General features: G+C 36.2%; 1 protein-coding gene across 2 annotated transcripts in view; it reads left to right on the top strand.

The window, feature by feature from the left end:
• Nucleotides 1-15,926, top strand: part of CSN4 (COP9 signalosome subunit 4) — a 134,027-nt gene that overhangs the window by 24,145 nt on the left and 93,956 nt on the right. For both annotated transcript variants that reach the window (XM_090378110.1, XM_090378109.1), the window contains exon 2: nt 4,849-4,928. In XM_090378110.1, coding sequence (XP_090234236.1) covers nt 4,849-4,928 — 80 coding nt within the window. The remainder of the gene's footprint in view (nt 1-4,848; nt 4,929-15,926) is intronic.

Raw genomic sequence — 15,926 nt, 5'->3', positions numbered from 1 at the left:
TGTCAGACAAGACTTCCCCATAACAAACCCATGCTGTGTATGAACTATAACTGCAGTCTTGTCTAGATGATCCTGCATCGCTTCCTTAACCAGTGACTCCATTATTTTCCCTGGAACAGAAGTCAAACTAACGGGTCTGTAATTACTCGTGTCACCCTGTGATCCCCCTTTGTGAATCGGGTACACATTTGCACATCTCCAGTCCATGGGGACCTCCCCAGAGTCCAAGGAAGCTTTCGTAATTATGTCTAAGGGTTTGCTTACTTCCTTTGCTGCCTCCTTTAATTTAACTGGATAGATCCCATCCACCCCATGTGCCTTCGTTATGTTTAACTTCAACAATTTCTCCTCCACTTTGCTCTCAGTTATTTAAAAATTATGTAGCTCCCTATTAGCTTGATAAACTTCTGGCATTCCCCTCCTTGAATAACTCCATATGTGAATGTAGATGCAAAATACTCATTCAGTTTATCAGCTACCTGAGGATGATCTTTAATAGTCAAACCAACTGTGTTAAGTGGACCAATCTGATTCATCCCTTTCCTTCTAGAGTTTACATAAGTAAAGAACTCTTTGCTTTTTTTCTTTGCATCCTTTGCCAAAGATTTCTTGTAATATGCCTTCACTTTGTGACTTGATTATAGACTAGCTTATATCTGCCATAGGCTTCTGTGTCACCTGATAATTTATATGCATCTCATGCATTTTTTTTTTTTTTTTCTGCCACGAGCCAAATTAATTCATCTGATATTCATTTAAACCTAAACCTTGAACAGTATTTCTTAGTTGGTATGTAAAGCCTAGTACCCTCCAAGATTAATTCTCTGAAAGCCTCCCATTTAGAATTCACCATTGGTAACATCATTAGTTGATCCCACTGTATAGAATTTAAAAACCCTGAGACTGCTGTAGTCACCTTTTACAAAAGCAAAAACTCTTCCCCTTACCCCTATTGGTAGTTACATCTTTAAGTAAAGCCCACATCAGTACACTGTGATCACTACCACCTAGTGGTTCCTTTATTTGCAGATTCTTAATGCATAAAGAATCACTGCTGATGACCAGATCAAGAGTATTACTCTCTTTGGTTGCCTCTCTGAAATGTTGCTGAAGAAAATAATCATCCAATAAATCCACAAAAGTCTTGCTAGTGTTCAAGTGATCAATCCACAAGTTCCAGTCAATATCTGGGAAGTAAAATCCCCCATTATAACACAATCCGATTTACTGGCCCGTTCTATTTCTATGCACAATGGCTCATTATACTCTTCAGATTCATTAATTAATAGTTTTATATTCATCAGATGATTAATAGGCGTAAATGGATGTCAGATGAATTAATGAGGTTCGTGGTAGAGAAAAAAAAATGTATGGTATTCATATAAAGTATCAGGTGACATGGAAACCTGTGGCAGGTATAAACTAATCTATAATCAAGTCACAAAGGAGGTTAGCAAGGTGAAGGCAGATTACGAGAAATCTTTGGCAAATGATGCAAAGAAAAACAGCAAAGAGTTCTTTACTTATGTAAACTCTAGAAGGAAAGGGATAATTCAGATTGGACCACTTAACATAGTTGGGTTGACTATTGATGATCATGCTCAGGTAGCTGATAAACTGAATGAGTATTTTACATCTACATTCACACATGAGGAGTTATTCAATGAGGGTAGTGCCAGAAGTTTATCAAATGCTAACAGGGAGCTAAGTGATTTTGTAATAACTGAGAGCAAAGTGGAGGAAAAATTGTTGAAGTTAAACACATAAGGAAGGCACCTGGAGTGTAGGGATCTATCCAGTTATATTAAAGGAGGCAGTAAAGGAATTAAGCAAACCCTTAGCCATAATTATGAGAGCTTCCTTGGACTCAGGGGAGGTCCCCATGGACTGGAGGTGTGCAAATGTATCACCAATTCACAAAAGGGGTTCAAAAGGTGACACATGTAACTACAAACCTGTTAGTTTAACTTTTGTTCCGGGGAAAATAATAGAATCATTGGTTAAAGAAGCATTGCGGGATCATCTAGACAAGACTAGTAATAGTTAAGACACAGAATGGGTTTGTTAAAGGGAGGTCTTGTCTGACCAGTTTGATTGGATACTATGATGTGGTCACAAAGGAACTGAATGCCAAAAATAATTTTGATATCATGTACTTGGATTTCAGGAAAGCTTTTGATACTGTTGCACATGATAGACTGCTATACAAATTGGAGAGGTATGGCATTAAGGATAAGTTGCTATAATGGATAAAGGAATGGTTGAGTGGGAGACAACAGAGAGTGTTGTAATCAATGGACACTGCTCTTCGTGGACAAATGTTATTAGTGGAGTTCCCCAGGGTTCGGTGTTGGGCCCATTGTTGTTTTGTATATTTATCAATGATATTGATGAAGATTTATCAGTATTAATGTCCAAGTTTGCAGATGATACAAAGGTTGACAGGATTGTTAACAGTAAAGACAGTATGCTACTCCAACTGGATCTAGATAAGTTGGGAAAATGGGCTGAGAAGTGGCAACTGAAGTTTAACATTTCAAAGTACTGCATATGGGTAGCAATAACCAAAGAGAAATGTACGAACTGTGTGGTACTACAACCAGGGACGTGGAAAAGACCTGGGGGGTAATTGTGCAGTCAATTATGAAGTTCGCTGAGCAGTGCAGATGGGCTGACAGGGTGGGTCATGGAGTCTTGTCAATAATGTATAGGAATTTTGCTAGCAGGGACAGGGAGGTGATTATCCTGTTATACAAGGCAATGGTCAGGCCACACTTAGAGTACTGTGTACAGGGCTGGAGGCCTCATTTTAGGAAGGATGTAGAGTTGCTAGAACAAGTACAAAGAAGGGCAACAAGGTTGGTGAGGAGAACAAAGGGGTGCTCTTATCAAGAAAGGCTTAAGTTCTGCAAATTGCAGCACCTTGAGAGTAAGCACCTCGAGGTGTATAAGTCCTTGAATGGGTTGAGCAAGCTGAATGCTGATGGGATTCTTCCTCTTGCTCAGACTAAGAACCTGAGGGGCCACAGTTTCAAATTGAAGAAAGATAGTTGTAAAATAGATGTGCAGAAATTTGCCTTTAGCCATTGGGTAGTTGATTGATGGAGCAGGTTTCCATCTTTTGTTGTGGAAGCTAATAGCCTAAATAAATTTAAGACTGAGCTGGACAGGAATTTGGAACAAATGGAAGCATCATCAGCCAAAGAAAAACCCTCTCCCATAGAGGGAGAGGGGGTTTTTTTTTTTGGCTGATGTTGCATAAGCTTGCTTTCTTGCATTGTATGCCTCTACTAATGCTAATAGTTTTATTTTTTGTTTATATAATATTTTTAAAATTAAAAACACTAATTTTTAAAACAAGTATAAAAAATTTTAGTTTAAAAAAATAAATTACATTCTTTTTGTATTTCTATCCATTAGAAAAGGTCAAGCATTAGCATAATTCCAGTAGAATTAAAAAAAAAATAACAGAAACTTAAATTGTTTCAAAATTGAAAAAGGGGCAATCCAGGAAATTATTGTTGGTGTCCTTTATGCACTATCCAGTTATCACTGTTCTAATTTTTAAATACAGGCTTTTGTGGGGGGGATATATCTCTGACTACATTGTTCACCTATGAACCTTCCTGAAAGATCATTAGTTGATAGTGGAAAAGGGGGAAACAGTGATAATTTCCCATTTTAATCACTTTAATTGTCCAATTTTAAAACAAAGGCATGGGGGAAATATCTCGTAATCCCACAGAGTTGTTTGTGTTATATGTTCACTATATTATTAGTATTATTATTAGCTGTATGGCGCAAGGAAGCCTGAAGCATATGATGTACCAGCCAAAAAAAAAAGTTCCTGGGTTACCCTAAGAGAGAGAGAGAGAGAGAGAGAGAGAGAGAGAGAGAGAGAGAGAGAGAGAGAGAGAGAGAGAGAGAGAAAGAAAGTCAGAAGTAAAAGGGAATCACCAAGAAAGAGAAGAATGATTATATCCAGCTCAGGGCCTTGGGTGTGCCTGTTATTATTAGCTGTATGGTGCAAGGAAGCCTGAAGCTTATGCTACACCAGCCAAAAAAAAAAAAAAAAGATATATATATTCCTGAGAGAGAGAGAGAGAGAGAGAGAAAAAAATCACCAAGAAAGAGAAGAATGATGATATCCAGCGCTCAGGACCTTGGTTGTACCAAGCCCATACTCACCAGATGTTGTGAGCCCCTGGGGTTAAATTCTAAATATAGTGAACTAGTTGTACCCTGCATAACATACACATCAGCGTCATATCTTAAAAGTTATTAATTAAATATCAACACATTTTATCTATTTATTCATAAATTTCATTATAACCACAATTAAAAATTTCATTCTTCTGAGATAGAACACTTAATGAGTCCATTTATCTAACTCTTGAGGGACCAACATATAGTTGCCCGCAACTGAATTTTTGCCAGATAACCTTGCAGTGATAGGAGATATATACCCCCTCCCATGCAGTTGTTTAAAAATAGGAAATGTGACTGAACCATTAATATGGAACATTTCTTGATATTTTGAACTTTTACCAACATAAATTGGTAAATCCTGGAATTTTACAGTAACCTATATACACACAGTAAAAGAAAGATGATTTTAGAACTCCATGTGCAGTTATGGAGTATACATTTATCATCTTGTTAAAGATATTTAAAATAATTATATAATGGTATAAATGTAATTGTTTTAAAAATATACTAGAGAAGAAAATATTGTGTAAATGAAACTGGAAATTCATCATTCTATGTTATTTGTTCTAAAAAATATACTAGAAAAGAAAATATTGTGTAATTGAAACTGGAAATTTGTAATTTATGTTTTTAACTTAGATATAGAAACGTTCTTGAAGGGATCTTAAAAAGTGAGGAGGAAGAATTGATCGATGGCTTAAAAGCATTTGTTGAAGCTAGTAAGTTTAATATTGAGTTATATTTGTTATTATCTAAACCTTGCATTCAAAATTTAATTTTAAGTGTTATCTGCAGTAATAGATCTGCCATTGGTTACTACGTAAAATTATAGAAAGTATATTTTACTGGTTTGTCTACCCCCCCCCCCAAATAATCGATTTGCTTTTAGATCTCAGTTATGTTACAAGAACCATTGTTTACATTATCGTGTCACTTGCTACTGACCTATTTTTGTCATTCTTTTTGCCTATGGCTCAGAATTAAAGATTACAAAAGTGAAACCTTTGGAGCCCTTGTGGCAGAAAGTTTAAGTGTTTTGTGTTCATTCACTTTCCCATTATTAATCTCAAAACTGCATATCTCTCTCTCTCCCCCCTCTCACCTGTTGTTAGTTTTAAAAAAAATAAAGTAATATAAACAAGAGCTTATAAAAATATTGTTACAAATTGTTAATTAAGCATTGAACATTAAAATGTTATTTTTGTTTTTGACCTTTATAACAAACTTTTCTTAGGATAATGGTTCTAAAGGTGAAAAATGAGAAGGTAGTTTCTAACATTTAGTGGATAATTTATTTAATCCATAAATTATTCCATTCCCCTGCTTATTTCACTTCATTCGGTATTGTTTGTCAAAAGAATATATTAAATAAATAAATTATTATAAAGAAAAAAATCTTTCATAATCTGATTTGACTAATGTTTGCTACTTGCTTATACTTGCCTTGTTATGGGAATAATTTACTTGCAGTTTATGGGTACCAGTATTTGTCCTTGAAAATTTCCTACTGAAAGTTGGTAACTCAAACCAAGTCAAATGAAAAGCAAAATTTGTTTAATAAATGCAAAAAGAAATCAAGAACTGCGCAGAGAGTGCAGTTCTTGATTTCTTTTTGTGTTTGTTTTGTTTAGTTTAAAAATGGCATGATGTAATGAGGGAAGTATACAGTTACCTCATTAGATCATTTTTTATACTTTTGGCAATTATCCTCTTACTTACCAAAGTACATAAATATTGGGGTTGTTGGTTTTTTATTTATTTTTTTTCTTTCCAAACACACACACGTCATCTGTGCCACCCTAATGCAAAAATTTCATTTACACATTATATCATCCTTCCTAAGTGTTTATGCACTGCCTGGCCAGGCCCCGAGTGCCAAGCAATAGTTTCCAAGTGATCTTTCTAGTGTGTTTTCTAGCGTTTTTCCTAGAGCGAGTACTAGTGCTTTCATAAACCCTCCACCGCTCGCAATGTCACTGCTTCAACGTTACTGCTATCGCTAGAAATGTACTGCTCTCCTATTCTTCTGATCGCTGCTTGGTCACTGGTTGGCACCATAGGCGCCTCCGTAGCCAGGTGGGAAGGAGCAGCAGTGCATAGTACACGCTTCTTGATTAGACCGGGGTTCGATCCCGTCACCACCAAATATGGAAAGGTCAGGGAATGACCACTGCTCCTGCCTCCATGTGGCGGGGCCAGTAACCTGGGAGAAGGAAGCTCCTCTCCCGGGGCGAAAAGGAGCAACAATGGATTGCGACGAATATCCACCACTAGAGCCAACGGGCTCTCAACATATTGACACCTGTAGAAGGGAACATGATCCTAGTCTCTCAAAAAGAATGAGAACAGATTCTAGCAAACCAGAACCACCAGCTTTTCTGATAATGCATTCATTATCGAATCAACCAGTAAGCAAATTGTCTCCCTTTGTCATTCAAAGATGTCTTGAAAACTCAGCAGGAACACCAAAAATGGTAAAACGACTCCAGTCAGGAGATCTATTAATTGAAACCACGCAGGCAAGACACTGAACAGTTATTGAAACTGTCAACTATAAGCGGAATCCCAATCAAAGTCACCCCTCATAATACACTGAACTCCTCCAAAGGAGTAATAAGTGAGTGGGATTTACTAAACGTCACCAAAGAGGAAATAGTTACAGAATTACAAGAACAAAAAGTAACACAAGCAAGGCAAATCATGATCCAGAAGGACGATAAACTAGTTCCAACACGATATATCATATTGACCTTCAGTACACCAAATTTACCAAACTCAGTAAAAGCAGGCTACCTCCACTGCCGAGTCCGGGCATACATTCCAAATCCCTTAAGGTGTTTCAAATGACAAAAATTCGGTCATTCTAAAACAACATGCAAAGGAGAAATTACATGTCCTAATTGTGGTTCGGAAAATCATTCTCAAACAGATTGTACTGCAAAATCTCCCGAGTGCCCAAATTGTAAGAATGATCACCCAGCTTATTCAAAATCATGTGATCTGTGGAAAATGGAAAAAAGATACAGAAGTTTAAGATTGAAAACAAAGTATCACATCAAGAAGCAAGAAGACAAGTCAAGGTAACTATGCCAAAACGCAGCTATGCTACTGCTACCCAAAACTGTCAAGCTGTTGCTACTCAAACAGAAGTGTCAATCCCACCTAACACATCCATTGCAGAATGGGCACGATCTGTACTTTGACAAATCAGCCCACTAACAAACCTGTTTCAATCGACGAAATAAACAATACCCCACTCTCAGTTCCATCTAAAATTGGCGTCTCCGTAGCCAGGTGGGAAGGAGCAGCAGTGCATAGCACACGCTTCTTGATTAAACCGGGGTTCGAGCCCGTCACCACCAAATGCGGAGGATGCGGAAAGGTCAGGGAATGACCACCGCATGACCCGGAGCAATATGGCCTTAGTTGCTAATGCTCCTTAAAAAACCAAACAACCATCTAAAATTACATCAATCGATAAATTACAAAGGAAACCACAAAGGCAACGTGCCACTGAATTGCAACAACCAAATTCAAGCAGCATGGGCAGCAAAGCTGTAAATGCACAAGAAGAAACAGTCCTTGATCTTCATGCAGAAGATGACATGGAGACTGGATGTTCATCTACTGGTACCGATGATGTAGAAGGGAGTACAGAATATGGACGCCCTTATTTTCCAAGAAAGGTTAAGATAAAACATGATCGTCAAAAGCAAACTGCTCCCTCTTACAAGAAACAGACAGAATCATCTTCCCTCTCTAAAACCAAATAATGATGCACATCATACAATGGAATTGCAGAGGTTTATGCAGTAATACCGATGCTATATACGATTTGATCTCACAATATAATCCGGTAGCCATTTGCTTGCAAGAGACTTATTTAAATCCACAGGTAACTTATTCGATTAAACATTTTACAGCCTATAGAAAAGATAGAACTTCTTCAAGCCATGCACATGGTGGAGTTGCAATTCTAGTGAATTGTAAATTTCCAGCAAGAAACATTCCTCTTCAGACCCACTTAGAAGCCGTTACAGTTCGTGTAGCAATGGGAAAAACAATAACTCTCGTCTCTTTGTACCTTCCACCTAACAATATTTACACGTTGAAAGAATTAGAAGATCTTATAAAACAAATACCATCTCCTTTTTGTCTTCTTGGTGACCTAAATGCACATCATCCACTATGGGGATCTGCTCACATGGATAATAGAGGGCACTTGCTAGAAAAGCTCATAGACCAACTGAACCTAACTTTGCTGAACACTGGTCATAACACCTACACTCATCTCTCCACGGGATGTATGTTGGCAATTGACTTATCTATATGTTCCCCTGAGTTACTTCCTATTGTAGATTGGACGGTTTTAAGTGATCTGCACAACAGTGATCATTTCCCAATAATATGCAGAATTCAAACAATGCAGACACCTTGCCCTGATCATCAGGTGCTATGGAAATTTTCTAAAACAGATTGGGAAAAGTTTTTTGTCTCCATCTCCTTTGATAGCCAATTGATACAACTAGGGTCTATTGATGATGTCACCGAGCACATTACCAAACAAATACTAGCGGCAGCTTCCAAAGCAATACCAATGTCTTCTGCTTTCAAACACAGAAACCTTAAACACTGGTGGAATGACGCTTGTACCATAGCGAAAAAAGAAAAAAATAAAGCCTAGACGCTGTTCCGTAAGTTTCCAACCACCGACAACCTAATTCAGTTTAAAAGGCTTAAGGCAAAAAGCACAACAAATAAGAAGACAAGCCAAAAAAGAATCATGGATACCGTTTGCCTCTTCTATCACAAAAGACACTAGCAGTAAAATTATTTGGAAAAAAATTCGACAACTAAATGGCAAATTTTTACCGGTTTCTGCTCCAATTTTAACCAAGAACGGACAAGAAATATCTTCACCACAAGAAATAGCCAATGCGCTTGCAGAGACCTCACTCTATCTTGCAGTTCAAAAAATATTCATACTATTGAAAGACAACTGCAACTCTCCATAAATAAGCTAGAAATATGGACACAGAAAAATGGATATCGTATGTCAGAACAAAAAACTGTTGCAATTCACTTCTGCAAAAAACGCAAGCTGCATCCAGAACCGGAACTTTGGCTAAAGAACCACCCCATACCATTCACCAGTAATCTTCGTTTCCTAGGTTTAATGTTGGACACCAAACTTAACTTTTTCTTCCATAACATATCTCCGAACTGTATGTTTAAAGAAACTAAATATTCTTCGTTCCATTTCTGCCATGAAATTGGGTGCCGATAGATACTTTCTCACACATCTGTATCGTGCTCTTATCAGGTCTCGATTAGATTATGGAGCTGTTGTCTGTGATTCTGCTAGGAAAAGTGCACTAACCAGACTGAACACCATCCAACATAGTGCCCTTCATACTTCGCTAGGAGCCTTTAGAACATTCCCTGTCCAGAGTCTGTATGTAGAGGCGTATGAACCTCCGCTGCTCCTTAATTATGCAGCCAAAATTCAAAGCCTTCCAGCCCATCCTGTTCGACCATTGCTTCTCAACCCTGATTGGATCACAACAGCAAAGTTACAGAAAATAGACCCACTTGTATTCGATTAAAAAAATTGATACATGCCTGGGACATAAACTTTGACAATATGCTTCAAGAGAATGATGTACCTGATCCACCCTGGTCTGTAACTCTCCCTCACTGTGATAACTATTTTCAGCAATGGGGAAAGAAATCCCTGCCAGATGAAAGTATTAAACAGCTACATAAAGGCCATGCCCTCAACAGTGCTTAATGCTGTATAATATATAAGATGGTTCGAAAACAGACTCTTCTGTTGGTGCTGCAGCTGTCTTTTACACTTTCTATATCATTACCAGTTGAGTGTAGCAGTTACACTGCAGAATTATATACAATAAAATTAGCCCTAGAAAATATAAACACTTCCCACAATACTAGCAGTATAATATACATAGATGCCATGAGTGCAGTGTCTGCATTGGACAATAAACTTTCAATATCGCATCCCATCATAAAACAAATTTTTTCCTGCTTAAACCACCTACGAAGTAAGAATCATACAGTGCTATTTTGCTGGATCCCAGGGCACTCTGGTATCGCAGGTAATGAGAGAGCAGATCAGGCAGCCAAACAACCAATCGGTGCAATACCATCACATTACCAAGTACCATACGTAGATTATTTGAAGCGCATTAAAAAAAATCTATACAATCCAGTGGTCTGAAATCTGGAGGTCACAAACGAACAACAAATTACTTGAAATCAAAGAGAAACCAGCACTATAGAAATCTAGCTTAAGGAAAAACAGACAAGAAGAGGTTGTGCTAGCAAGATTACTCATAGGGCATACACATCCAACCCATATATATCTACTCAAGCAGGATATCCCACCTCAATGCACTCATTGTGCTTTACCACTTACCGTCAAGCATATGCTCTTAGATTGTAAGCAGTATTCCTATTTCCGAAAAAATAGTTTCCCTTCACTGTCACAACTGAAAAAGCCTCTATCACTTGCCCATATTATTGGAAACAATGCGAATTTGAATGAACTATTTACCTTTCTTAAGCAGATACAAATATATGATTTTCTATGATTACAAACTGGAACGAAATTTTATATAAAAACATGTCATAGGAACAGGCACATTTTGGCCTTAGTTGCCCTTGTGCCCAAAAATACCAGTACCAGTACAATACAATACTGCCTGGCCAGTCTATTAGGACAATGAGCTAATGGTATGTTGGACCATCATTGCCACAAATCATTGTTCTGGCATGGCATGCAATCAGTAAGGTGTTGAAAAGTGACACAAGGAATATTCATATAGAAAAACTGCCCTCAGTTCCTAGAGTGACATGGAAAGAGGGTTATGCTGACAAATATGCTTTTCCAGTTAATTCCATAAATGCTCAGTGGGACTGAGATCCAGAGATTGAGTTGGCCCAAGGTAGGTGTTTGAATTCTTCCTCAAACCACTCTTTCACTCTTTTTGTGCACTATAATGTATTGTCATCTTGAAAGCACCTCTATCTATAAGGGTAAACAGCAACATTACAGAGTTTACCTGATCCACAACAGTGCTCAAATATGCTTTGCCATTCATAGTGTACCCCACTTCAATAGGCTGTACTGTCTGTATACAATAGGATGATTAAATTGTGTGGTGTGCTTCCTCCATATATTAACTCTTCAATTGGTATTGAAATAAATAAGTAGGATATAGATTCATAAAATTAGTTTTATTAGCATGTATCAAATGTATAATTAATTACTGAATTTTAGGGAAGTCATTCATATGAATTTTCATGTTGATATCAAGCAGTTTTATCAGTTTAGATATATTTTGATAGTTAAGTTCCAATAAGCTTAATTTCTTTTAATTATGCTGCACTGTTTATGATCAAATATCATTACATTATCTGGATAGTATAATCAAGCAAGACACTTTTTTTTCCAAACACTAGATTTGAGCAGCAGTGCGTAGCACACGCTTCTTGATTAGACCGGGGTTCGAGCCCGTCACCACCAAATACGGAGGATGCGGAAAGGTCAAGGGAATGACCACCGCATATCCCGGAGCAATATGGCCTTAGTTGCTAATGCTCCTAAAAACCAAATAACAAACAACAAACAACAACTAGATTTGAGCTGTGTACTTATACTTGAAGGTTTCTTTATTTTCCTTATAGTATTGGCGTATTTGTCATTCATAAAACTTCACCTCATAATGATGTGTGTGTGTGTGTACATGTGCATGAAGTATATCAGTTGATATCCGTACATTATTTGAATGGCATGTTTGTGTGAATTTAATTAGCAAAGGTTATGTAGTCATATGATAGTTAATAGTATTATTGTAAATTATCAGTAATATTGCTATTGTCTCTACCTCACAGAAATGTGGCGTCTCCGTAGCCAGGTGGGCAGGAGCAGCAGTGCATAGCACACGCTTCTTGATTAGACCGGGGTTTGAGCCCGTGACCACCAAATACAGAGGATGCGGAAAGGTCAGGGAATGACCACCACATATCCCCGGAGTAATATGGCCTTAGTTGCTAATGCTCCTAAAAACCAAATAACAAACAACAACATCACAGAAATGTAAATAGCTACAGTTTCAAAGGAAAGCGTAATTGATTGTTGGAATAAATTTCACAGTTTGAATAAATTTAACCCATCAGTAGTTGCAAAAAGGATTGTTCTTCCTCTGTGCATGCAGGGTCACTTTGACCCCATGTGTGTGCATTTGAAAAATAAGCAAAAGGTAATCCAGAATTTATTTTATTTTTTATTTTTTTGGTACAACCTTTATTTTTAATCTTTTCTGAAGACAGCTGTGAAAACTCTATATTAATAACATATTTTAAATAAGTTTTTGAAATGGAAACTCTCTTTAGACCCATCAGCAAGTGAAATACAAATTGAAAAAACTGCACATTTCAACAAATGCATGAAATTGGATGTCAGCTTGACTAACAGGAACATCACTGTGTGAAAAAGTATGAAGCACGCACATCAACAGTTTGATTCCAGATGACTCTTCAATGTCACAAAGCCAGAGAGCATTACCAGTTGGAAGAAAGCATAAATCAATAAAGCCAGCTCACTGTAAATAATTGTGCTTCACAGATGCCATTCAGTGTGCATATAATTGGTTTTAACTTAATTCCTGGATTTTTCAATGAAAATTCCAGAAATCTCTTAATTATGGCACAATCCTGGAATTACAGAAATTTACAGAAATCTCTGTTAATCATTTGAAAAAGTTTTTTTTTGAAACATTTTCAAAAACAGCTAAGTTTCACTGTGTGGTCAGAGTAGATCAGGTGTGCAGACTTTTTGAATAAAGAGCCACATTCAGAGTAGTAGGTGGGTCAGATTCAAAAAGTTGTCTCACATTTTATAATATCTATATAATATAATACATTTTATAATATATACACAATTGACTAATGATATGTTTGATATTTTCTGTGAATCTTGAGTGTGTTTGTTTGTTCGTTTTTTTATTATTTTATTTTTCATCCTTTGAAATATTGGCAAGTGCATAAAAATTCATCACAAGCCATAGTTTGGAGACCTCTGGAGTAGATGAATGGCACAAATTGCTGATCTTTGTTAATCCTGCATTGAGACGCTTAGGAGGGTTAAGCAGGGTTTAGATAAATTATTGGGAATGAGATTTTTTTTTTTTTTTTTTCATGTTACTGAACGATCCATTGGAGATGTAATTAATGTTATATAATAATATTTAAGTGAATAAGCTTGATATCTTCAAAAATGTAGTGAAAACTCTCGGCTAAGATTTATCAATGGCACTGACGAAAATAGTAAATTGTTGTATAGTATTATTAAAATTTATTTTTGTAATTTTTTTATTGTGCCATTTTACTAGTTCTTTGAGGTATAGTATTACTTAATTTTGCTAAAATTAGTTAATTTAGCTAATTTTTTAAATTGACAAATCTAATGGTATATATGTGTATTGTATGTATAATATACCCAGGTCCTTTCCCACTTTTAAAAATTAATAACTCAAAAACTATAGGTCATTTCAAAAAATGGCTTTCTTCATTGTAATCTCTCTCTCTCTCTCTCTCTCTCTCTCTCTCTCTCTGTTTTGTGTGTGTGTGTGTGTGTGTGTGCGCGTGCGTGCACACACACACACAAAATCCCATATATATATATATATATACAGGAAACCCTTGATTAGTGCGGTTAATGAATCCTTGAAATATACCGCACATATTAAAACCGCACTAATCAAACTTAAGAAACAATGGGAATAATTATAATGAATCCTTGAAAATTATGAAATTGTAAAAATATATTTTTTCTTACTCAATACGTACCTGTAATGCACTGCATAGTTCTTAAATTATTAAGGAATAAATTTAAAAAAGATAGTATGATTTAAATTTTATTTTTTGCAAAAAAAAAACTTATCTAACTTCAATTGAACAGTGGTGGCTTTCTTCCTTTCCTCCATGATTTTGCGATAACAATCAATTTGCTTATCTAACCCTCAACGAACTTTTTCATGCTTCTCTCTGCATCTGGATCAATCTCTAGTATGAGTTCTTTTGCTTTTTAAAGTGTATTAAATAGTTCAAGTTTTTTGAATGAAATTTCTTTGGGAGCAAATTGCTTTTCTTCTGCTTCATTTTCGTCTTCTTCCTCGTCTGCATGTTGATGCTCAATTTCAAGATCGTCGTTACTTAAGTCTTTTGAATGAGAGTCCAATAATTCTCTAACGTTTTCTGAATCTACTTCCTCAAAGCCGAGGTCTTTTCCAATTGTAGTAATTTCATCAATAACTTTGTTGACAGGATTAATGAAACCACAAAAATCATTTGCGCATTCAGGCAAAAGATTCTGCCAGACAGCTCTCATGCAGTTGTTCGTCATTTCTTCCCACGATTTGTGTATGTTCTCAACTGCTTCTTTAATATCATAATATTAAAGAAGTTTAATATTAATAATAAAAGAATAAAAGAATATGAGTTACCAGAGCAAATTTCAATTTCAGAGTGGTATGGGGTGCTGCTGTCGAGCATTTTGGAGTCGATTCCCATTTATTTAAGTTAGAAGACCCTGGTGAGTGCGTGTCACGTATTTGCCGCTTTAGGCCCCGTTGTGAGTTGCCAAGCACCGCAAGAAAAAAAACAGCGCACTAATCAAATTTGATAACGCATATATTAAGGGGATAGTATCAAAAAATTTTTTCGCACTAATTAAAACCGCATTGTTCAAAACCGCATTAATCAAGGGTTTCCTGTATATATATATATGGGATTTTTTTTTTTTTTTTTTACTATTAACAAATTGTTTAAAATTTGACCAGTGCAGGACTAAATGATTTATTCACTATAATAAACAAATCAGCTTTTAATATAGTTGGGGAAGGAATGAGGCTATATGTTAATCGCAATTAATTTTGTAATGAACTATCCATTTTACCACATGATTAAGTGCTTAAGACCTAATTACACTAAATTTCTCATAACAGTGATGTTTCAAGCCACTTGATAGGATCCAGTATGGGTCCTGAAATTTCACAATTGTAACGAATTTTGTGTAATTAGGTCTTAAGCACTTAATGAAATGGAGTAGATAATTCCAAAATTAAATTAGTTTTGCATTTGTTATAAAAAGGAATAGCTCTGGGGTTGGAAAATTCAAGTACTTGCCTGTCATAGTCTTATTCTTTGTCATTGAGATAAAAAGCTTGAAGCTATAGTGCTACCTTAAATAACCAAGTTCAGTTGAGTTAATCTTAATCCTGCAGCCATGGTGCTACACCTGTAAGGTTCATCCTGAAAGTAACTAACCTGCATTAATTGTTGGTTGTGATTAAAAAAAAACAAAAAAAAACTGATTTTCAATACCTTTCTAAATCAAAGGTAGCGGGTTCGATTCCCGCCTCGGGCTTGGATCAAAGTACTGCAAAAACCTTGGGAGGTGCAATATGGCCACAGAAGCCGATGCGCCAACAACTACCAAATAAAAAAAAAAAAAAAAAAAAAAAAAACCTTTCTAAATATAGACAAATTTTACTGAATGTCTTTTTATTTATTTATTTTTCTTTTTTTATCATTTTTTTTCCCAGAATTATAGCATAATTGCACTCAGCATATATAGTACCACCCTGTTTGTTACTGCTTTTCACTGGCAACAGCATATCTTGCTAGTTCTG

The sequence above is a fragment of the Mastigoproctus giganteus genome, chromosome 7 (genome assembly GCF_048544385.1).
Source record: "Mastigoproctus giganteus isolate SK-2022 chromosome 7, ASM4854438v1, whole genome shotgun sequence".
Lineage (NCBI taxonomy): Eukaryota > Metazoa > Arthropoda > Arachnida > Uropygi > Thelyphonidae > Mastigoproctus > Mastigoproctus giganteus.
Note: the sequence above shows the minus strand (reverse complement) of the source record. Positions and strands in the feature narration are given on the sequence as shown.